The sequence below is a fragment of the Rhipicephalus microplus genome, chromosome 3 (assembly GCF_043290135.1).
Source record: "Rhipicephalus microplus isolate Deutch F79 chromosome 3, USDA_Rmic, whole genome shotgun sequence".
Classification (NCBI taxonomy): domain Eukaryota; kingdom Metazoa; phylum Arthropoda; class Arachnida; order Ixodida; family Ixodidae; genus Rhipicephalus; species Rhipicephalus microplus.
Genome location: NC_134702.1, coordinates 35,720,487 through 35,745,438, shown reverse-complemented (window position 1 = coordinate 35,745,438; position 24,952 = coordinate 35,720,487). Strand labels below are relative to the sequence as shown.

Below are 24,952 nucleotides of genomic sequence, written 5' to 3'. Positions count from 1 at the left end.
TCGACTCGACTTTCACCCTTCACTTGAGAGAGTAGAGCACTGCGCCATCACTCGGCTGAAAATGACGCTGCGCTACTCAAGAATCGCAGCAAACTATCGCTGACATGCAGTGACTTGCCGTGCCTAGAGATGGCGCTTCTATCGGCTTTTTTCAAGTGAATGCGAAGCGTGGCGTGAAGGGTGAAGAATACGGGAGTAAGTGTGAGAGGCGGATGGTTAACGCCAAACAAACGATACGGTAGCACGTGATTGTCCACTGCAAACAGGCCGAGTTAACGGAGAGTGGAACAACACGTCGTCTTCTTCCTCACCCATGTCGGTGCCGACCGCGGGCGATATGCTGCCTGGCCACTCCGGTTTCACATATGTCATTCTGCTGTCGCTCAAGTTGGAAGGCCTTGTACCGTGCCAGCCGAAGTCTCGTTGCCAACCTCCGGGACGGATCGCTTGTTAACGTCTAAGTCGAGGACGACGAATCAGGCCTGTTTATCCGACTGCACGTCGACTCCTTGCTCCTCCCTGACCACTTCCTTGCTCTCAAAATCGGCCGAAGCCGCACTAGGCGTCGTCGATATGGTTCCCGCCCTCGGCTTCATGGATCCCTCCAAAGTACCCTCGCTGTACAAGTCGAAAAGATTTGTGTATGCTTCTATTTCGTTGTTGGTCGTGGTGATGACTTTGTGCATGGGCTTGCTCATACTTTGTGCCGGGCGCCCCCTCTGGATCTACGATGGCCAGGGTAAATTGGTCCATGTCAAGTGGCCCGAAGTGGTTCCGCCGGTCGTTATGGTCGGGGCCGCCATGTTTTTCGCGGGTCTGTTTCTGTACATTTTTTCACAGTGCATCTGCGAACGAGAAAAAGAGAGTGCCTATGACATCGTGCCGTGAATAACAACCTATAGTTCGTTTGTACACCTGCGGACAACCCCACCTGCAGGGGGCACATCTGCGTTGTTCAATCATGTTTCCAATGTCCAGTCAAGCGTGTTGAGCTGCGATCGGTAAATAAATGATGTTGATTTCGCATTCTGTTGGTCTTCTTTATTAATTAAGGTAGAGCTTGTCGAGACCAATAACGCTGGCAAATATCGGTCTGACGTACGAAAACGAATCGGGCAGAGATGTATTTTATCACCGAACTTATTTAACTTATAGGCGTCACGTGTACGCAGCATAGCGAGAAACGCGAGGTATGGAATTACTATAGCATTAAATTCTGAGGTTGTGTACGGCAACATCATGTTATGATTACTATGTAACCTGAATAGTGTGGAGATCAGGATTATTCTGACGTACGGGGGGTTTCTTATCGCTAGCTTGCTATAGCCTAAGAACTGAAGGTGTCCTTGCATTTTTCGCCCATCGTATGCGAACGCACGGCTGCGAGGGGACCGAAATCGCATTCTAGAATCCAGCAGATCAAGGATGCGTGCTGAGCTCGCGTCATCCGGTCGTCAAGTGACTCCTGACTTGCCTTGCTGTCATTGCGCAGGTTAAAATACATCGAAATGGTGTTACATGATTGTGGTGGTGGCATCACCAAAAATGGTAATAAAGTTTTAGGAACGGGCGTATTAATTTCCACCGGTTCCTTGCTGCTTTATTCACGTTCATGCTTGTGAACTTTTATTGATTACCGTTTTTGCAAGCTTATCACTCACTGTTTGAAACATATGTGTGCCTACAAGTTACGTGCATTTTACGTTTTTATAGTGTTGTGTGCGTGCCAGTATATACTCGCGCATTTAGCCTTCTGTTTAGCGCATTATGCACACACGGGTCAGATGGGGGGATAAAACTCCGTAACGAGATGTCGATGCCGAAATCTTTATTAGCCGTTTTGCATGTATGGCGCTTTCTCAGCGTTGATGATGTGCGTTTCCCTGCGCGTCAGCCCAAGGGTGGTTCTTGACATGTTTCCTTTACCCCAAAAGCGATGTTTACTTTGTATCATGCGACCATGCGGAATGTTTATTTTCTATCTTCACAAACATTTCGGGATGTTTGACGTGTCTGTCGAAAATCGTTCGTGATAAAGATGCATTTTTATCATACACAAACAGCATGTGTAATCTTGGAACATGTGGTTGCAAACCGTCCGTGTATACATATACACTCTCTTTATGTTATCAGAGACAAGAAAAAAAAGTTGGCGTGTTTTATTTTTTCAGTTATGATTGCTTGTCTTGTGAAGAGTACGTGTTTGACCTGTGTCCATTTTATTTGTGTTTTCCTCTGGCGAGTGTATTTAAAACAAGGGAGGGGGGAAATCACATGACGGTTGATTGTCCCGCCGATCTGGAACTTCGAGAATGGAAAATTCGTGTTATCACTGTTATGTCAGATTTGGTCGTAGCAGATCTGACAGCAAATGCCGCAAGTGCCACAACAGCTGCCCTCGTACTGATGTTTGAACGGACGCCTTTTCCACGCGTACTGTAGCACAAAATTAATAGCCAGCCCCAATGATTACTTTGTAGTTGTGGAACTTTGTGCACTCCTTAGCAGTTTTCCTGTGTTGCTCGAACTTTGCCGGCCCTCCTCTACGCCTAAACGCAAGACGAACCGCGGAAGCTGTCATTTCACGCAGATAGGTCAGTCACGGTGGTAGTATATTCGGTTTAGCTGCTGTAGAACAGCAACTCGCAAGTCTCGGATTGTCACACGCAGCAACTTCGTCGTCGCAAGATAAAGCTCTGTTTACTCGACTGTACTTCGTGCCAGAAGAGGCGTATCAACCTGACCGCAGATGTATCCGGACACGCTTTTTATCTCCGGTCTTCAAGAGACGGGCAATGCTTCCACGGCGAAGCGTGCTCCTTCGGAAGAGGACAGCGACGACTCGACCGCTCCGACGGACGAAGTAGGACCTCCACCTTATCCGGGACTACCGACGCTGGCCTGCGGCTTCTTCAGGGTTGTGGATGACAGCATCTTCATCGCGACAGGTAACCCGACGCGGCTACGTAGCGTCATCAGCGACCACGACGCAGGCTCGCCGACTTCCTGGTCCTACAGGTCTTCGTCCAACGTTTCGCTCCAGTTGGTGCGAGGATTCTGGGTGACGCTGTTCATCGCAAGCATGCTGTTCGTAGCGGGAGTCGCCACGACTGGACTGGCGTACGCGAAGGGTGTCGATGTCCAGTTCAAGCGCCACGGCATGCTGATGATTCTGGCGTCCTCGGTGGTCGTCATCGTCGCGGCTGTGTTCACCATCTACCGTATGATCAAGTACAGCAACTCGCTTTCGGAGTGAGACATACTTGGATGCAGTGCACGCGTTTGTGTGTTCTTTGCCCTCGAAGATTTGTTTCGTGGTCTGGTGTTCGTGCACTCTTGTGAGAGTCTTTTTTAGGGTGGAAGACATCAACTAGGGTGTTGTCATTCTATGGGCACACTTTTGTCAACGGAGTGGCATGGCTGTCTGCAATGTTGTCACGAAAGACTAGTTCGCCGATGGATAAACATTGTACGCTTGTTTCGCCGTTCCTGGACAAATGTGTGTGACGTGAAATAACGAGTGTGAGACTGACGTTTCTATAAATGAACGCGGTTGTGATGTCCTTCATTGAAAAGCCGTGGTCTGAAGGTGTCTGCCGTTTGTTCATAAGTATAAACTACGTTTTTAATCAACGTTTCTCTTTTTTTTTCGGCACAAAGCATTCTCAACTTCTACTCTTTGACACGCGCATGATTGTCGAGTTGATGTGGAAGAACTCGCAAGTTCGCCCATATTTCGTAAGTCATTGTAAGGTAAAGAGCGCGGTCGAATGTCACGGTTAAGCAGTACACGAAAAGTAGAGACCTGCTCCGTTAAATGGTCCGCAATATGCCTTTGTTGTCGTTGGCACAAAAGCCATCAGCATATTTTAAATTTCTGACCATTGAGTTCATTTGGGCGTCCTGTATGAGGAGTGAAGGAAAAACCAACTCGCCCTTGTTCCCTTAACAAGTTCCTGTACGGAAAAATTTGTTTGCTTCATTACCGCGCTTTGCACAATCGTTTTGCAGCAAAACTGCACACGGCTAAGCTACGCATACAACATCCGTTCCCTGGCTGTCATTGAGGGTTTTGAAAAATGCGTACAAAGCGACAAGTTTTAGAACAACACGCACGCGCACACGAACACGAACGCACACGCACGCACGCACGCACGCACACACGCACACGAACACACGCACACGCACACACGCACACGCACACACGCACACGAACACACGCACACGCACACACGCACACGCACACACGCACACGCACACACGCACACGCACACACGCACACGCACACACGCACACACGCACACGCACACACGCACACACGCACACACACACACACGCACACACACACACACACACACACACACACACACACACACACACACACACACACACACACACACACACACACACACACACACACACACACACACACACACACACACACACACACACACACACACACACACACACACACACACACACACACACACACACACACACACACACACACACACACACACACACACACACACACACACACACACACACACACACACACACACACACACACACACACACACACACACACACACACACACACACACACACACACACACACACACACACACACACACACACACACACACACACACACACACACACACACACACACACACACACACACACACACACACACACACACACACACACACACACACACACACACACACACACACACACACACACACACACACACACACACACACACACACACACACACACAGGGCCGCGCAGCAATCGCAGCAAAAGTTGTAAGAGCGACCTTTCAGAACCATTTTTGAACACTCTTTGAGTAACTGCTACAAGCACACTTGCTGTGTATACCACGCCATAAATAATCACAATTTTTGTGTAGTAGGCAGGCATTCACTACGCCATCGTTCGTCATTCTTCGGAAAAGCGTGCTATATCCGCTACGCAAGACTATTAGGCAGATACTATTAGAAAGGACTAACTGCATGCACATAAGACTAGAAAGAAACTAAACAGCCGACCGCACACATCAGTGTTGCGCATCAAGTTAGCTTACTACATTTAAGGAAATGTGAAGGCAATGCTATCACCTGAACAGCAGAGAATATTGTCGAGAACCCTGCCTTCTTGTTTTCTTTCCTGCCAGATTTGTAAACAGTACCGATGTAGTATTTCTGCATGTGCAGGTTCCATCGCCTCAGCCAGCCAGATGCATGCACATGGGATTGAGATTGAGAGCTATATTATGGCAAAAAACTCTTTTTTAGATGTTGAAGAGTTTTTTTTTTTTTGCATGATAGGCCGCAGCTGGCGTAAGCTATCACTTTTCCGCAACCATTCGGATTTGGAGGAGGACAGCATCCAAGCCTACGTCGTGATGCCGCAAACCATTTCTTATGGTTTGCTTTATAGTGTGTTTCTTGTGTGCTTTCTTGTGTTTTTGCCTTAGCGATGTTGGAAGCGAAGCGCGAGCTTCCTTTTTCTTTCTCCCTTGTATACCGAACATGCAGGATATTTGATATAGGTACAATGTTTCGCCTTGTCCTCACGGGATAAATATTACCCCTACCCAGTGATTGTCGTCACTAGGCGACCCTTACGTCTATTCGGTGGTTCCACACGCTCAAACGTGGATGTCGCAGAAGCGAACGGTGTGGCCTTCGTTTTCCGTCGTTACTCGCCGACGTCGCCTGCTCGGCTGTTGCTTCACCGCTTGCATTTTTTTTAGCCTATTGCGCAGCTAAAGTTCGCTCCAGTAAAGTTTGTTTGCTGAAAGAAACGTGCATTGTTTTTGGCTACGGGACGATATACTTGGGCCAACGAGAGTGTACTTGCTCGAAAAAGTACTCTCTTGTCACGCAGCTCGCAGCTAACGAGCGATATTATTGAAACGGATTACGCAAGAATTGATAGCCGTGCGTGTAATTTTTCTCAGTTGCGCTGGTACAAAGGCAGATTGCATGCATGGATCTGTTTGAAACTTCGCACATGAGCATCACGCTTTATTAGTACATGAGAAGTAATTTGTTCTTTATAATATTTGAGAGGGTTTCGATGTAGTTACTCTATTTCTGTGTATGTATATATGTATGTATGTATGTATGTATGTATGTATGTATGTATGTATGTATGTATGTATGTATGTATGTATGTATGTATGCATGCATGCATGCATGCATGCATGCATGTATGCATGTATGTATGTATGTATGTATGTATGTATGTATGTATGTATGTATGTATGTATGTATGTATGTATGTATGTATGTATGTATGTATGTATGTATGTATGTATGTATGTATGTATGTATGTATGTATGCACAGAGCCCGTCAGCAAAGCTGTTACAGTCAGTATACCATAAGTGTTTTCCTTCGTTTCTTCCTCTGTTTCGCGTTGCCGCTGGTTCGCGTGACTTGCTCCACACACTCTCGGTACGTGTCAAGCGCAGCTCCTAGTGAGGGTGAGGGGAAGGAAAGAGTTGCGCATGGTGTAGCCTTGTATATTATAGTTTAGCAAGTCAGGGAGGAAATGAGATTGAGTAGGAGGACTGATGTTAGGGTGTGGGTGAGAGGAGAATAAGTCATAACGTAACCATGTGCAGCATAGGATAACAAGGTATGGGAAAGAAGTGAGGGTGAGGGGAGAATGTAGGGGTGGGGGATGGAAAGAAGGAGAGGAGCATAACAAATAGAAATGACGTGAAGAAGATCTAGAGAAAGTTTAAAGAAAGAAACATGTGAGCCAAAGAGAAGACGACGAAGAAAGATGAAATAACTCAGCCTTCACCAGGTGGCGACGCTTGCTTAATTTACTCAGACTTCATAATTCGTTTTTTCTCTTTTTTTTGCGTCGATTACCAGCGCGCTCAAGTACCCACCTTTCGTTATGATCAACCATTCACTAGTCCAACTTTAGCTCACAATTGCTGAAGTACAGCTAGAGGAAGCTAGTGAATGTCGTTGATGTCGATAAAGTTGATGTCGATGGCAAAAGCAATAGTTCAGGGAGCGAAGGTCGTGCCGCGCCTTTCTCTGAATAGTGCACGGCTGCGTTAGCGTGGTTTTTATACACAATTATTGGCTGTTTGTCTTATATATATCTTTGTCATAGCGCATGAACGTATACGTTTCCCTGACGTCAGCCGAATTCGCCCCGATAACTACGTGTTATTGCGCCAATTACAGAATAACCTCTTGTACCACACCTTATAGCCTCTTGTATGAGAGGTGAGAATTCAAATTGAACTTATTATCGCGGTGTTACCAGTGCGCTCTTCCGTTTTTTGACCAACAGGAGCAAGAAAGATCTAGTTCTAACTGTGTAGCGTTGCGCCTGCGTGCCACTGTCATCGTTGATGACGTTCGCGCAGATCCTGTTATCCCTCAGCAGGTTTAGGAGAAGCAAGTCACGCATCATGTGATCCCTAGAGCGCATATAATTCACTGCAGAGCGAATCGCGTCCGCACACACACAGCTGCAGGTGAACGCTGTCTCCGACCGCACTCAACGCATCCCCTCAACACCGCTCGTCCGGCCCCTTCTGCTGCAAGGCCAGTATGTCGCTCGAGTTTGTTCCGCAAGCACCGGAGCGGTTCGACGGGAACAGTGGATGCGCTTCTTCGACACAGACTCGTGGAGCGTCGGCCGAAACTCCGGCGTCGAGTGCGGGGCCGTCACAGGCCACGTCGAGTGCTGGGCCGTCGCAGGCCAGTTCCGGCGATGGCAGCAGCTGCAATACTCTCGCCACCACCACTACGACCGATGAAGGCTGCAATGACAGCGACGATGGCAGCAGCAGTGGCAGCAGTACTGGTAACGGCGCAACGACAGATTACTTTCCGGGTAGCACCAACGAGGGAAGCGGTGGCGTCGGTAGCCGTAATGGCAGCGACACGCATCGCACCACTGACGGCAACGTTGCCATTGCTAGCCAAAGTGGAGGCGGCGGTAACCACGACGGTCCCAACGATGGCGGCAACGGCGTCGTCCCTCGGTGTGAGCCGGCGCCTCGCCGGAGAGTCACGTTCGAAGACAGCATGCCCATCGTGTATTCCTTCGCCTCGCGCCCGTTCCGTCGGCCCTGCGGACTCTCGGTGTCGGCCCTTCTCCTGGCATCCCTGTGGGTGGCGGCGGTGCTCGCCATGCTGCTTCTACACTTCCTTCCGGCATCTGCGGAAGGAACCAGGTCCCGCGAATGGAGGGAAGGTGCTATGACGGCCATGGGACTCGGCATGGTGTTGCTCACCTTCGCCACTTCGTTTTACGTCGTCCACTCCTGCTTGCTCCAGCGTCGCCGAGCTCAGTACGTCGAGCCGAACGAGGCGTCCGCGTGAATGTGTGATTGATGTAAATGCGATTTTAATCCCAATTGACACCTGCGCAACGGCCTTGGCCGGCGCTTTGCCTTAGACGTGGAAAATTTTATTGCTCAATGTAGCGTTCTGTACTATACAGGACTTCTTTCCGAGAATTTTTACCGAGTGATTCACTCAGCCGTTATGGCGAGAGAAAACACGAAATAAAACCCCGAATCACGTTTACTTCGACGGCGAACCAATTTTCAGTGCTCCTTTTTTTTATGGCCACATTCTTTCACTCGAAAAGTATCCAAACGCCATTCCTTTCGGACAAATTGGTTCTATTTCCTGCCCGCCGCCCTTTTCACGAAATGTAAATTTTGCTCGTCGGTTTTTTTTTGTGCCACACATACAGTGATCAGAAAGAAAGACACCACAGGGGCAAATACGTGTCTTTCTCCAAAAGAAAGGAATCGCTGGCAGCGTGCCCATCTCTCAGTATGTGCAAAGTGCACTGCAGTCACCCATACTTAATATCTGTACGGCTTCGCTCGGTAGGTCTGGAGGCTCGGACTACCTCATTCCGATTTAGGACTTGTGGATCTAGTCGCAGGGATTTGGCTCTTTATAGAAAGGGAAGGCAAGGGCAACACTGCATTTTTAATAAAGGGTCTATCACACGGTTACGCAACAACTCGTTGTTTTCAGCGATAACTACAAATAGTATAGCTTTTTTTGTGCTAATCTGTATCTAAAGGTGTGCCGTCAAAAAATATTTCGGCGCCAAACGGGCCCTAATAGCCACTGATATGTAAATCCCACCCATTGCCGGTGACCCCCATTTTGCCATGGCTTCTGTAGCGTCACGTGGAGGAAGGATCAGTGCCGTCGTCTCCTACGAACAGCTTCAGCCGCTCGTTCGATTTCAGTGCTACGCAGAAGAAACGAGGTATATGTAAACTGGTTGCGTAAGTTCCATAGAAGCCCTTGAATCCAGTCCTTATCGGTTCGTTGTCAAAGTCGCCATCTAAATATGTAGGGGACAAGAACAACAAACAAAAACTAATTTAATGAAGCATGACGTCACAACCGGAAGTGGTAGCTACGTCTCGTACATGGTGCGAAAGTGAATTTTTTTTTAATTGTTGATCTTCTAAGTGTCCGTTTTAAATAGGCGATGTTATTGCGCCTTATAGCTCCCTTATAGGTGACCAGTAATATGAGCAATTGCAGGGAACTGTGGGATGCTACGGCTTCCGGTTCGACGCACCACGCGGGTTAGCAGCGGTACGCGCGCATTTTTGTACCGCTTTATTAAAGAAAAAAAAAACACCTCTCCGTGCGTTGTCAATGCTTTAGAAGTAGTTTTTTTTTTATTGCCGTGACTGTGACGATGATGACAAGCTATGGAAGCCGTGAACTGTAAGGAAACTTGTTATCGCACTAAGATGATCTGCAATGCTTTTATGCCGCTCGAGGGTACTGTCAGTTCGGCTAGCAGATCAGTCGATACGGAAAACAGTTTTCATTGTATGATACGTTACTGCAGAGAAAAAAAATCACCACTTTAAAGATATCAGGGGATGGTGATGACTGTAGCAGTGTGGAAAAAGTTAATTTCGGGATCGCTGCTTCGGCCGACATCGTCGGTCGATCGGCATGAAGCGCAGCACTTATTGAGAGAATTGAGATATCTATTTTTTTTTTCGCCTTCTGCGCGCTATAAGATGCATTTTTTAGTCGAAGCCAGATGCTTATATAAACGCTGATTTATATTAAGCTGTGCGCCACGTCGGCACATAAACAATACAGTCAGACATAGGCGGCGCCGAATAATCTAAACCCTGCGCTTGTTTAACGCACTTCTTCCTTTGATTGCGTCCTGGCACACAGTTTGACCAGGATAAACGCAAATGCACTCGTCCAGCGCTACATGTAGACTTACTTTTGAGTGAAGCTTTTGCCTTTTTTGTCATATATATGGGTGCAATGGCCGGCGCTCATCTCGTATGGCAGGTAGATTTCACCCGCGCGTTCCCATAATATCTTTGCTAGGCGCGCCTGCATGACAATTTACTTCTCAATATAACTTTTGCAGCAAATTCAAATGTAAGCTTTTTTAGTGTGGAATACACATGTATCTGTGATAAAATTCTTTTCGCACTCTCTGGATTGAACGTTCCGTGCATACTCAAAGGCTACCTGTCGCCGTGGCTCCCTTCACAGCCGCGGCCCACTTCATTTTTCTTTCTTCGTATCGTGGCAATCAATTCATGCGTTTGCCTTTCACGTTCGGGTTGGAGCAGCCAACGGCTCAACAACCAACCATGGTTTATCAAGACTAAGATAAACGGGCAACCGCGTGCGCGAATCCCCAATAATCTGAGGCTTGCGGTGAAGCGGTTTCTGTTGTCTACTCTTCTCGAACCGGAAGCCGGTAGCAGATGGTGCATCCTACAATCCATCGCTCTTTTACTGGTCACCTATTGTGTGCGCGAGAGAAAGGGAGGGCAAAGAAGAAAAATTGAAGAAGCAAGGTTGTTTTAATAGCCAAGTACACACTAAACAAAAATAACCTGAAATAACCTCAAAAACTGGGTAAACCATTTGTCCTCTAGCGCACTACCTTTTCTGGGTTTTTTTTACCACCTACTACCGAGGTAAAACTTTACTCTCGTGCTAACTGAGCTTTTGAACGTAGGGAGAGTAGTAAATATTTACCCCTGTGAGGTTTTCAGCGAGTATAGAGAGAGTAAATTTTTACTACCTTCACAAGGTTTTTGAGGTGATTACTGGGAGTTATTTCTGGTGGTAAAAAAATAAAAATTGACGGGTGCATTCGGCCAGAGACGACAAATTTATTGAATAGCAGAACTGATTGAATTTATTGAATGGCAGAATTGGTGACACGTAGATTCACATACAGACAAACACGCACACACAACAAATGCAGAATAATACGCCACTAGAACAGACTGCACGCGTTGCTCGACTATATATATATGTATACACTTCGACAATCCGGTATATATATAGGCACGACTCTTTGACCGGCCAAGTAGTACCGGTAGGAGAGCTCTTTTTTTCCATCGATTAACAACAACGCTTGAAGGTGCAAGCGTAAGCTTCAGGTGGGCTGCAGGGCACTAAATGTCACACTGACCTTCTATTATAAATCTACACGATCTCACCTTTTTGATTATCCAATAATTGGTTGGCACACCGGGCTCTTTGCCCCACGCGTGTTAGCACTGCTGATCCACAAGTCCATAAAATATACCTAAGTACACACAAACCATGGTAGCTCAATGATTTTAATTGAGCGACGGTGCACAAACACAGTAGCAGCACGTATTCATCACAACGGGCGTAGAGGAGTGGTGCACGCCTGCACACAAGCTTCTTACCGACGGCGTTCTAGGCCTTTTCGAGGAGCACGGCTATCCGATGAAACACAGCTGGCGATCACAGAACACATATCCTGTGCGAATTCCGTCGTCATTTCAGACACAAATGAACGCGTGACCACTATCTTGCGGAGACGGGGCGGTGTATGCATACTTCCAACGAAAGACCACCATCCGGGCAGGTCCAGGTTTCCTTCGTGCTCACCGGCCGCCGCTTGTTGGTTCCGTCTGCCTCTTATCGGCTTCGTGCTACATGTTTGAGAACAGTTGGTGCATGAGGTGGGCAATTCGGGCAGCACTTTACTCGTGCAGACATCGCCTACTGTGGAACAAAATATATGCGATGCTTCTTTCACCTGCCTCGGCGACACACTCCCACTGGTCACTGGTGGCCGCGGGTCGGTGCCGACGACAGAGTGAAGCATTTTGCTTATTGCTTCTCCAGCAGGCAAGCACGGACGACGACACCAAATTGATTTTGTTACCACTGGCAGATCTGGAGATATCCGCGAAGTGGAGATATTCGCGACGTGCAGGTTCGGAGGCGCTCAGAAGAGCACGGTCGCTCGATGATGTACGAAACACGTGAGATCCATCAGCCCAACCAGACACACAGATACCGAGCTTCTTGCACTGTCTGTCTCCAAAGCCACCGCCGAGCAAAAGCAACAATTTGCGAAAATATGCAGGACAACTTTCCACAGCAGGTTTTCTTTCTATTTTTTCTCTTTTGAGAGCCCCCCCCCCCCCCCCCTCCGTCTTTTTCTTTTTTTTCTTTCAAAGAATGCTGTTCTCGCTTGTTGTGCTTATGCTGCCCCCAGTTCCAGTAAAAGTGCGCTGACTCGAGGTCAGTCCAGGGCACGGCGATGCAAAAAAAAAACAAAAAAAAACACCTGTGGGCTTCGCGTACCTTCAGTACACACTGAGAGCGTCACAAGGGGGGTATGGGGCAAAAGCCGCCGAAGCAGCTGCACCTTGCAGTCACGTGGTAATAAACTCTGAAACGCAGGTTAAAAATCACGTGATAGAAAACTCCCTAAGTGGTAAAACTGGATTTTGACATCCTTTTACTACTTGCCTGAGAGGTGGTGGTAAAACTATGTCATGTACCATCTTTTACTCCTACGCGAGGTAGTAATTTTAAACGCGAGGGAGTTTTCAGAAGTCATGAGCCGGAAAAACCCCAAACTCGGATAGTTTTTGCTTACAGTGTAGTGTACTTGCTATATACATCGAAGACTTTCCTGATGCGGTAGTGACACAACTAGTCACGAGCACAAGAGCATAAAAGTTCGGAAATATATCGTCAAGTTTGACGTATAGATAGAAAAAGTCTATGTAAAACAAAAATAGATTCAGTTTTTGGTTTTCGTTATTTTCCTCTCATCACCTAGTCGCGCTTCAATCGTCGGCGGGCGTTGATGCCAGTGGCATATCACTTTTTCATGGAAGAAAGCTGAAATACCCCAATTTCATGCTCAGCTGAGCACGGAAAAATGTAGCTCGCCTGAATACAGATGCTTGTACAGACAGCTGCTTCTTACGTCACTGCTCGAGAGTGCTCTAGTGTTGTCCGATTCTCAGGCTGCTCACGCGCGTACAAAAATGTTCAAATAAAATTTATGATTCCGACCAAACGCGCTCAAATTTTGCCAGCTGATTGGCGAACGCCCAAGAACCAACCCACATAACGTATGATCGAAAGTTGGATGTCGCCCCGCCACGGTGGTCTAGTGGCTAAGGTACTCGGCTGCCGACCCGCAGGTCGCGGGATCACATCCCGGCTTTGGCGGCTGTATTTCCGATGGAGGCGGAAATGGTGTAGGCCCGTGTACTCAGATTTGGGTGCACGTTAAAGAACTCCAGGTTGTCGAAATTTCCGGAGCCCTCCACTACGGCGTCTCTAATAATCATATGGTGGTTTCGGGACGTTAAACCCCACAAATCAATCGAAAGTTGGATGTCGTGGCCCCTTTAACCGACAACTTCTATCGCAGCTAGTTTGTCTAAGCAAAACTAGGTGGTGCACCGCCCCGACGCACCACGGCCTTCTCCTCGGGGGCGCGGCCGCGATGTGGCATGTGGCGTCTTTCCCACACAGGAACGTTCATGAGACAGGCTTTCGATAATGAACAGATAGATATATGTGAATTAAATACTACCTACGCGTTGCCGTGCAGCCTGCGGCGAAAAGCGAGAAATTCAGCCGCATTCACCTCTTACAGAAAAAAAAATGCATCCTATCTGCAGAAATTTTACAGACCACTAGTCACCCGTTGTACAGAATATATAAAGACAACCGACAAACTTCTTGTCACCTTCTGTCACCTCCGAGTAGGCAATCGGTACGCCAGTTCTGCAGACAGTCTGCAGAGAGGCATTTGTAGCCGCGCAGGATGCAGCATGCCTGCAGAATATCTGCGGAACATCTGCAATAAATTTACAGTTATTCTGCAGCATTTCTGCTGAATATCTGCAATGTTCTGCTGCGGTGAACATAAGGTAATTAATAGCTTCTATATGCGTTTGCACAAACATTCAAGGAACATGCAGCACCGAAGGGCATAATACCGCTCATACACCCACCAAACACGTGCCCAACACATAAATGCAACAGCAGGAAAATAAATACCAAACACATAACTCCTCGAACTTAACCTAACAACGGCCACCTGGTATATATAGCCATGGTATTTTGACTAACCCTTGAGTGCCAATAAAAAGTTTCTATGCTTCGAAATTTCACATTTATACGTACACAGAATACGCGCAGAACCATGGTGGCCATGAGGTAACAATAAAACACAGAGATCTTTTAAGCTACATAGGTGAAATAGCAACGTTCTTTTAATAAGTGACATTTAATTACCAGCTGACAGACTGTTGCTTGGGGTTGCAGAAAAGCTGCTCCTTTTCTGCAGACAGTTTGCACACTAGGGTGACTGGTGGGTGACTGAAAGGTGAAGCCCCTTTAGTTATTGTTATAGAATGTGTCGTGAGATTATATATATATATATATATATATATATATATATATATATATATATATATATATATATATATATATATATATATATATATATATATATATATATATATATATATATATATATCCACACACGCACTCACAGGGTCCGCATTAACAGACAAGTCTTTGTGCCATCTGCTCGGCCTCTGCAGAAATTCTGCCGACTAGGTCTGTACGGGGGTGACCGATAACTGACTGGTTGGTGACTGAAAGGTAAAGTTCATTTAGTTATTGTTATCAATTGTGTTATGACCCAGAATGTATGGATGCATACGTATATACTATATGCATCCACACACGCGCTGAAAGGGCCCAGATTAACAGACAAGTCTGCTTGCCCTATACTCGGCATCTGCAGAAAATCTGCAGACGAGGTCTGTACGGGGGTGACTGGTGGGTGACTGATAGGTGACCGAAAGGTGAAACCCATCAAATCATTATGATCGAATGCGTCATCTTCCGAAATGTGTAGATACATACATATATGTTACTTACGTTTACATGCACTCACTCTGGATGCACATTATCAGAAAAGTCGGCTTGCCGTTCTGCTCGGCGTCTGCAGGAAATCTGCAGACCAAGTCTACAGAAAGGTCAAGTCTACAGGAAGGTGACTGAGAGGTGACTCGTGGGTGGCAGGAAGGTCAAACCCATTTTTGTAAGAGAGTGACATTATAGGGAGCGGGCGCTGCAGCAAGCAAACCTTCGCCTGTGCATCTCCCCCCCCCCCCCCCCCTCCCACTCATTCAAAAGGAAACCAAGCGCACAACTGACGGCGTACAGAGCACAGAGAGGGCCAAATGAAATTCGCTTTCTAAATACAACGCTCGTCAACCTGTATTCGTCTTCTAAGTTTGCCTCAGTAGCGCTTCATGTAACGGAGTTATTCAACCTGATTACGGTTGCTACACAACTATAGCTAAAGCATGACAGTAAAAAAAAAAGTTCGTCAAAAAATTTTTATTTGCGCAGATTGTGCTGTAGCCTTGCTGCCATGCTGTGGGACGCGTGTGAGTTATTGCAATAATTCAACTTCGAGACTGATGTCCTAGCTGCTTTAGAATGGAATTCACCGTACGAAAGGTACTCACGTGCCGTCACGTGCTTGTATGCTTGCGTTATTTTGATATCTTCCTCTTAGCATTGGATTTTCGTATGATAGATGGCTGAACGATCATGGCTCTGTATGGTGGCTGAATGTATGGGCACTCGCTGGTCTTCGCCCCCTTGTGGACGAGTTCGTAGGAATAAGCTAATTGTCAGGCTACTTAGTTCATATAATTTAACTCGTAGTGTATGTGGCTCAGGCACAAAAAAATGAAGCAGCTCTTTCTGCTTTCTTTCTTCGTGCTTTGCGCAGTGTGTTCTCTAGTTTCTCGGGTGTACCAAAGAACGTACTCTGTGCAAAAACAAGTTCATGATACCAACATAATTTAAAACACGAGAACATTAATATTCTGTCTAAAGAAAGAACGATCCCTTAAACTTCTTTCCGAAAATCTCTGATGTTACCAGTCAGCTCTTATGAAAATGAAATAAATGCATGTGTACTACTGCATGCGTCCACCTCGCTCTGTTATATGCCTTCACGCGTACTTTGGCTAGTCCCATTATAGTTCCTTTGTGTTCCCCGACGATTCTCCTGTGTTCTTAACAATCGTGAAAAGGAGCACAAGTTTCTCTTCCAGGGCCTGAGCAGTGCGGACGTTCGGGACGCGCTGAAGGAGGCCGGCTACTCGTACAGCCACCACAGCGTGATGCAGTCCGAACTGCGCGTGTTAAAGACGCTGCAGTACCGCCTCCAGGTCCCAACTCCTCTCGTGTACGCCGAGGTGCTGCTGGAAGTCATAGGTGACGTGCCTGCTTTACTTCCTTCTTTCCCCGTGTTACACTGGAAAAAAGCCCAGCTCACGCACAAAAAGAAAACGACTACACGAACTCGGACGCTTTGCCTACATGTGCTGACTAGAGCATTGTACCCGACGAACAACGCTCCCGTCAGAGTAGCCGAGGCGTTTTTTTTTTAGTGATGCCTTCCCGACGGACGGGCTGACGTCGAAAATGGCAGAACCTGAACTTCCAGACGAATTTTAGTTCAATAGTAAGCGTTCGTGTCTGAGAAAGCCCCACCAGTTTTTTTTTTTTAGTTAGCGGTCTTGCCTATACAATACCACTTTCGGAAATAACAATGTCATTTTTACTCTACATTAAAAAAACATAAAACAAATATAACAGCTTTCTTCGAAGCCGAAACACTGAAAGCGATACTGAATGACTACCATGGTGAATCGACGACGATCAGACCTTGTGTCGTGCCAAGGTGTTCATTTATTAGAAAACCGCGTTTCAGGTATCTGCATATACCCTTGGTAACTGCACACCTATAGTAGCCAGCATATGCCTAGTACAATCCAAGTGCGGTGTAAATAAAGCGAATTTCAGTGATCGCCGCCCGCTGGTACACTGCGGCCGCAAGTTCCGATAGCTTCTCTCTCTCTCTCTCTCTTTTTTTTTTAATCTCTTGGCACAGATTCATGCAAACGGGGAAAAAAATTACAGCAGCGGAATTGGTGAATATGCCGGACAGTCTTATCGCTTTCTTGATTTCATGACGGATGTGCGACATTCGACTGGAACGTTCAAAATAATCTCGCTGTAAAGCGATTTTTCTGGCACTGGCATTGCTCTAAATAGCAGCCTGATAACATACGCTAATTTGAGTGCAAAGTTTTACAGCACCATTACTATACTACGATACAAATTTTCTTTACAGCCCTATGGAATGAATGAATGAATGAATGAATGAATGAATGAATGAATGAATGAGCAAATCAATCTGGCCCTTGTAGGGCAATGGGACAGAGGGGGGATGGAGGAACAACTTGAAATAAGCCTGCTATATACCCTAGCTACTTAAGCAGAGCGCATGCTTCCTGCCATGCAAGAAGAAAGAAAAAGAAAGTGGCGGTGCAACACTTTTTGAGCATGGTAAGAAAACGCTGCCGATCGGTAGTCGGGGCTCCCGAAAACACGCGAGCCAAATATAGCGCAGCACGTGCCCTGGAATTTGCAATGAATATTCACCGCCGTATTTCAGAACGTTACTTCACCCAATGCTTCACCTGGACTTGAAAAAAAGTGAGTGGGAGCACCGTCTTTAGGGATACCAAGTCACTGCATATCGGCAATATTCTGCAGCGATTCTTGACAAGCACATTGCCAATTTCAGTCGAGCAGTGGCGCAATGCTCAACTCAGTCAAGTGAAGTAGGAATTGGAGTCGAGGAGCGTTTCTGAATACGGGGGTCAGACTCGGCAATCTCTTATAGGCCCTAGTGTCACTCCATTGCCTGATGTGAGCATGGCGCCCTCGGGAGTTATTGGGGCCGACATGACCGCGCGTGCGGTTGCACTGAAAAGCAGTGCGTTCGGAGAAACAGAGAGAGGCGCCTAAGGTCACGGGGATAGAACACGGGGATAGAACATGACGTGCCTTCTTATTTCTCACTGCTTAGCTTCCAGTGTTTTCATCTTTTGTAACTAATCTAAGCGCATCAGGAATCGCCCTTCAAACATTCTTTTCTCACGGGTGGGTTACCGCCGGAAGCAAATATATAGCATCCATGGAGAAAAATGATGGAAGCCTTTTATATTGGCAAAATGGTGACATGTTGGTTAGTGATGCCATGGGGGATTAAAGAAAATCTTGCTGGAGTGGAAGCTCCCGCACTGCCTTGCCAGCAGAAGTGAAGCCACTTTTTGCCACTGCCAAGATGGCGGAAACATGTTCTTTTCTGATAGTGCCCACTTGAAGATCAAGTGGCTTTGATGCTACGTTAGTTCTACTTTAGTTCTATGTAATTACTACGTTAGTTCTATATTGAAATATGTATTTGTTCCCGACGAAATAGCACACAAAAACGAGTACGGATGACTGAATATTCAAAGAAATTTGCCTCCAATTAGCGGCTCACTTAGGAAAACTGGCAACTTTAAGACGCACATGGAGCACTATATGACCCAAAAAAAGTTCCCACTTTAACTCGTTGGGCGTGCGAGAGAAATGCTTCGTTTGTAATCGCTAAACGGGGATACTTACCACGCCCCTAGTAAGATGGCCGCCACAGCCACCATCTTGTCAGAGAAACGGCTTCAATTCTGGGCAATCATTTCCACTCAAGCAATTTCTTTAATAATCCCTGAGTGATACTTTTGTGTGCGGTATAAATGCGAGAAAAAGTTTATTGAGCATGCGTTAACTCTCCAACATGGATGTGAATGTGTTCTATGTGCACGCGCTGACAATTATATACGTGTACGTGTATTATTCCAAAAAAAAAAAATGAGGTGGTCATTCTGTCGTGTGTTCTCTCGTGTGATAGCGTCTTTTTCTCTTTTTTTTTTTGTGCCTTAAAATCAAGTACGAAAGATGCACTGCCGCATAACTCGTTCGTGTCTTCAAAAAAAAAAAAAATGGCAGCTTATTCACGGAGTGAATGATGAAGAGTAGGGTCAAGCATCCGTCCGTCCATTCGTTGTTGCTTCCGTGCATTCGTGAGTGCGTCTGTGTGGCCGCCCGGGCGTCTATCCGCCTGTCCGTGCGTGCGTCCGCACGTTCTTCTGTGCGCCCGTCCATCCGTCCGTGCAGCCATCCGTGCGTCCGTCCATGCATCTGCCAGTGTGTCCGTTCGTCCACCTATTCAACACTCCAAGTACCACCATCTCGCATCTTTTCATCATATATTCCTCATATAGAAGCACTGCCATCCAGCGGACATTCCAAGGACTGAATGAGAGAAGGCACATGCACACTTTCTTACGACTTGCGCTTCTAGGACCTTGGGCATCTGCCTCAGTTGTGCAGAAAGCAACTAAAGCACTGCTAATTTATCTAAAGTCAACAAACCTGATCGACCGCATGTAGACTGTGTGTGCTCCCCGAGTGTGCTCGTGATTGTGTGTACCTTCTCATCTCTACGCAACCTCTTTTCTCCCCTTCATCCTTTCCCCAGTGCAGGCTAGCAAACCGGATGTGCGTCTGGTTAACCTCCCTGCCTTTCCTTGCATCTTTATCTCTCTCTCTCTCTCTCGTGCTTCGTGTCTACTTCCCACCTTTAACCACCTCGAGTTCATGGTGTACACTAGTTCACTGTATTCATGGCACTGCGGCCCAACGCTAGCTAAACCTTTCCAAAAACTAGAAGGTTACGCCCAGCGAGTATAACGCAGCAACCCTTTCTGTTCTTCTGTGCATTGTTTAACAATAAAAAATTCGCTGCGTGCGCGTTACCTAAAGGCCGAATGCTCCTGTCTCTCATTCCCCCTTAGCAGCCATTGGCATGTACATTGAGCACTATCTTTTATTGTTCAACAACGCACAGAAGAAATCTCTCACCGGCACCACCTTGGAGGTCAAAATGTTATACTTGTTACACACTACTACAACGGCTACGGGGGACGAACGGCAGCCGCAATAAGGAGCTTCGCCCCTAAAAATAAATCTAAGATGAGCACCTCTTTTCGGCACAGTTACACAAGAATACAAGGGCTGACGTCATAGCCTAAGTTGTCTATTCTTGGGAAGTCGCGTTTATTTGCAACAACCACGAAGTAATTATGGTGGTTCCCAGGAAGCCTTCGCTAAACAAGGGTTCTACACTTACACATTCTTCAGTTGCATATCTAAAAAGTGCTGTTTCTTGAATTTCCAATTGTTTAAATTTTTTCTGCCTGCACTACTCGTGAGACATGCAAGACATCAAAGTTTACTCGTGCTCCCTTCAAGGACGCAGCTATAGCGGATACCCTGGAGCAGTTTTCCGCAGAAAGGATATGCGTGGGCTTGCTGAAATTCAGCATTCCTCGAAGATTTCCCGTCGCAGGACAATTCGGACCTCGGAGAAAGGCGAAGACATGACATTCTTCCTTTGTTTCAGGCTTCTAAACAAGTTCATTAGGCTAAGATAATTCGCGCATCAGTTGGATTTTCTGACCAACCTTGAACCTCTACATACCTATGTGTGTATGCAATCAATTAACTTTATGGCAGCGAACTGCGAATATACTCGTATAACCTTCTGCCCCCCCCCCCCCCCTTTTTTTTTTGGTGGTCGTGGTGGTTTAGTGGTTATGACGCTCTGCTGCGACCCCGAAAGTTGGGGACATTTCGGTGGAGGTGACATGCCCGAGGCCTGACTACTGCGTGATGTTAGCGTATACGTTAAATAACCCCACATGGTCGAAATTTTCGGAACCCTCCACGCCGGCGTCCCTCAATCATATCGTAATTTTGGGGCGTTAAGTCCCAGTTATTGTTATTGTTTTTCTTTCTTTTCTACTCTCGAACATTTAGCGCTTTCGTAACTTCTTCGGTTGTAGTCAAGTAGCCAGAACATTAGATAACGCAAACCACCGGGGAACAATGAGCGAAAGGAAAGAGCGTCAACTTGCCACTGACGTTTATTTGAAACGAAAAAGTATAATCATACCATCACGTCATAGTAGTCAATTTGCACGCATCATCCAACAAAGGTTACATTAGTCCATCTTACAGCATGAAGAAGGACATCAAATAATCGAGTATCCAAATGCGTAGAAAGAAAAGCCATCTCATTATCTTGCAATGCCAAAGAAGGGCAGCTGACATATACTTACCTCCTGGTTTCCTCATGAAGTTCACCTCGACCATTCCGCATTTTGTTTTAAATGCGAAGCATTTATTACCCCCGAATGCAGAGATGTTACTTGGCTCGCGACTTCGACTTGCTTTGAGCAAGTCGGCGTGAAGCAAGCAGCGGACTTCAAAACGCCCAAGTCAGCCTTCGCGTTTCATAGATGCTCAGGCTGTCTTGCTTGGTCAAGTCAAGAACGAGCTTCAAAGCAGAAACACGCTGCTCGCCTGCTAACGAGGGTAATAATGAAGTTGTTCGCGTAAGGCATGCATTACACCAAAAAAAAAAAAAGACCCTACGTTTTAAAATAACTATAAAAACGGAGGGTCACAAGCATATACTTGCCCATTTTACGGCTAACGAGCGGCACGTGGTGCCTGCCACCACAGCGACGCGCAGTGTTGCTTCTGTAAAGCGTTCGTTGCCCGCTGGTTTCAGTGGCCACCCAAATGCGGTGCGTTTCTCCACGGTTGCTTGTTTGGAGGCGAAACAAGCATCGCGTTGGGTTCTTTCGTCGTTTCTTTTTTTTCTCAGTCGAACGCCATGGCATGTATTTGTGCTGACCTGGCTCACGAGGTGACGCAATTTTCACGGTATTTGCCTTTCTGTTCGCCTGTGTGCGTGCCTGTAATGGGCTAGGTCGCAATTATGAAAAAAAAAAGTTCTGGGAACAAATGTGATTTAGCGCGAGGTGAAGACGAAGAAGACTGAAAGGCTCGTGACGGATCGGTGAACGTGCGCTCGAACACGCAAGTAGCTGGTCGTGCTTGCTCTGGGGTTTTGGCCTAAGTTTGTGTAGTGGCTGTGGTTTCTTTGTCTTTATTAGGTGTTCCTATAGTGCTTTTACAGCTAAGTAAGCGCTTTTAGCGCTAGAAAGTTCACTTAGATGCAGTTTTCTTCACCTGGACCAGGGGCTTGCCCCTGGTCTGCTTCACTTCCGCCACAGGATATACCAGTGGATCAGTTTCTACGCAACGGCATTCCCGCAGTTCCTGTGGCCCTCGTCCCTAGCAACGACGGCTTCATTCGGATGAAGAATCCGAAAGTGATCCAGGCGGAGCTTAGAGCTGTGACGTCTCACTTTCACAGCATCACAGAGGTCCGCCAGTTCGGCAGAGGTGGTGTTCTATGTTTTTCATCTGATCAGCTCTGTATCCAAGACCTATTGAAGTGCTCGAGTTTCGCGACCAATCCGGTGAGCGCCTTTATTCCCCCGCATCTGGCATGTGTGAAAGGTATTGTTCGCGGTGTCGATGTTAACTTGACCCCGTCTGAGGTATTAGAGATGTTTGCCATGACTGGTGCTATTTCCGTTTATAGGTGTGCACGACTAGTAGAGAAGCAGAAGACGCCGACTGAGTCGGTAATTGTAACTTTTGCTGGAGTGAATCTCCCAAGCGAAATCAAGGCATGGCCACTAATATACAGAGTGGAACCGCTATCACCGCGACCACTCCAGTGTACGAAGTGCTGGCGATACGGTCACACTATTAAAGGATGCAGGTCAGAACTCAGATGCCGAGTGTGTGGTGACAACCACGAAACAAATTACTGCAAAGCTAAAGAAGAGAAATGTTGTCTCTGCAACGAACAACACTGTGCAGATAATCCTGATTGTTCTGCAAAGGCTCGAGAAATGCAAATTCTTGAAATTATAGGGCGTAGGCGCTGTTCTCGACGAGAAGCCCTAGCGGAAATACAGACTAGAACTCAGGGGTATGCCAGTGTTGCAGCACGACATCTCTCGGAAATAAATGGGCCGATTTCCCTGAATATAGCGGAGGCCATAGAAAAGGCTCTAGAAAAAGCCATGGAACGACTGACTTCTAACCTTTGCGATTCTCTATCTCAAGTTTTGGCTAACCAGATGACTCGCATATTTGGTACAGCGGGAGAGTCAGGCCTAGTATCCCAACATGTTGAGAGTTCACGACCAATAGCTGACGGTGAATCTGAAACTGCGCCATCGTCTTATCAGCCCGCAGGAGCCTCTGCAATAGGCGTTCACAGCCAAAATGAGGAATTTGAAACCGCACCATCGTATTCTCCGTCTACAGCACCCTCTGCAGTAGATATACAGAGCGTAAGTGAAGACAAAGCTGCATATACAATAGATTCCGATGACATGGATTTGGACCCTAGGTCCCTGAAGAGATCTAGATCCCCTGTGTCAAGGAAAACTAACTCACCGAAACAAACAAAGAACAAAAAGTATCTGAAAGAAAAGGAGAGCCTTTCAAAGAGGGATTTCTTGAAAGAAAGCATTCTGGAGAAAGCTATAGCGGAAGCAGCTCTTTCGAAACCATAGGGTCGCTTAAGATTCTCCATTGGAATTGCCGATCAATCCTTTCTGCATCTACGGATTTGATATACTTGACTTCTAAATTCGCTCCTGATATTATAGCATTACAAGAGACATGGCTATCTGTACATAATTTGTTCTATTTAAATAACTTCCAATCTTTTCGATTAGACCGTCCATCGAGAGGTGGGGGTCTAGCTCTCTTTATTAGTAATAGAATTAGTATGAAAGTCAAATGCTCATACAAACATATGTCGCCAGAATGCGAAATTTTGGCAGTAGACATTACACTGCCCAACTGCTCTCCTTTCACTTTAGTTAATATGTATTTTCCGGATGGAGTTCAAGACACACGAAGTTTGGATCTAGCTACAAAATCGTGGTGCAAAGACAAAGTTTTAGTTGGAGACTTTAATTCCCAACACACGAGTTGGGGTTTTAGAACTGATCTTAGTGGGAAACGCTTGTGGGAGTGGACAATGGACAATGACCTGACGTGCCTCAACGTCAGAACCCCCACATTCATTCGTAATCACTCCAGGTCGGCCTTAGATTTAAGTTTTGTCAGTTCAGCCATTAGTACTTCTTCTTGGAAAGCGCTGAACTGTGGCACCAACAGTGACCACTTACCGATAAGTTTTGAAATTTCTTGTCCGATAATTCCATCTTGTTCAAATGTAAGAGTATTTGTAAATTACACTAAATTTAGGAATGACCTGAAGTCAGCACTGGCTTTTCACTCGGAAGAGAGCGATGATAAAAAAGCACTGAAAATAAACGCAGTCATTAAACGATCCTACAAAAGAGCCGAATTTACTGTTGAATCCACAAAAAGAGTATATAGCCGTTGGTGGAATGATGAATGTACAAGAGAGCACCGAAGACGTCAGGCAGCTTGGAAGCAGCTCTTACATAATCAATCCCCACAAAACTGGGCCGATTATAAATTCATTGCTGCGGGCTTTAAAAGAACGGTAGCTCAGGCTAAACAAGATTATGACAGAAGACATTATGAATACCTGTCGAAGCCTAAACATATGAAAGCACTGTTCCGATATATGAGAGCTCGGAAAATCTTGCCATCACCAGTTAATGTAGCTTTTGATAATCTGTCGGCACAAGAAATGACCACTACCTTAGAGGCTATCGGTAAAGGTCTGGAAAGCAGATTCACTTCAGTAGTGCCAAACAACTGGCACAAGTCTACGACAAA

At 46.4% G+C, this 24,952-nt stretch overlaps 1 protein-coding gene across 1 annotated transcript in view; it reads left to right on the top strand.

Moving 5' to 3' along the window:
- The window catches only part of LOC119176741 (cyclin N-terminal domain-containing protein 1), a 296,811-nt gene that overhangs the window by 250,399 nt on the left and 21,460 nt on the right, over window positions 1-24,952 (top strand). The window contains exon 4 of the mRNA XM_037428100.2: window positions 16,456-16,618. Coding sequence (XP_037283997.2) covers window positions 16,456-16,618 — 163 coding nt within the window. The remainder of the gene's footprint in view (window positions 1-16,455; window positions 16,619-24,952) is intronic.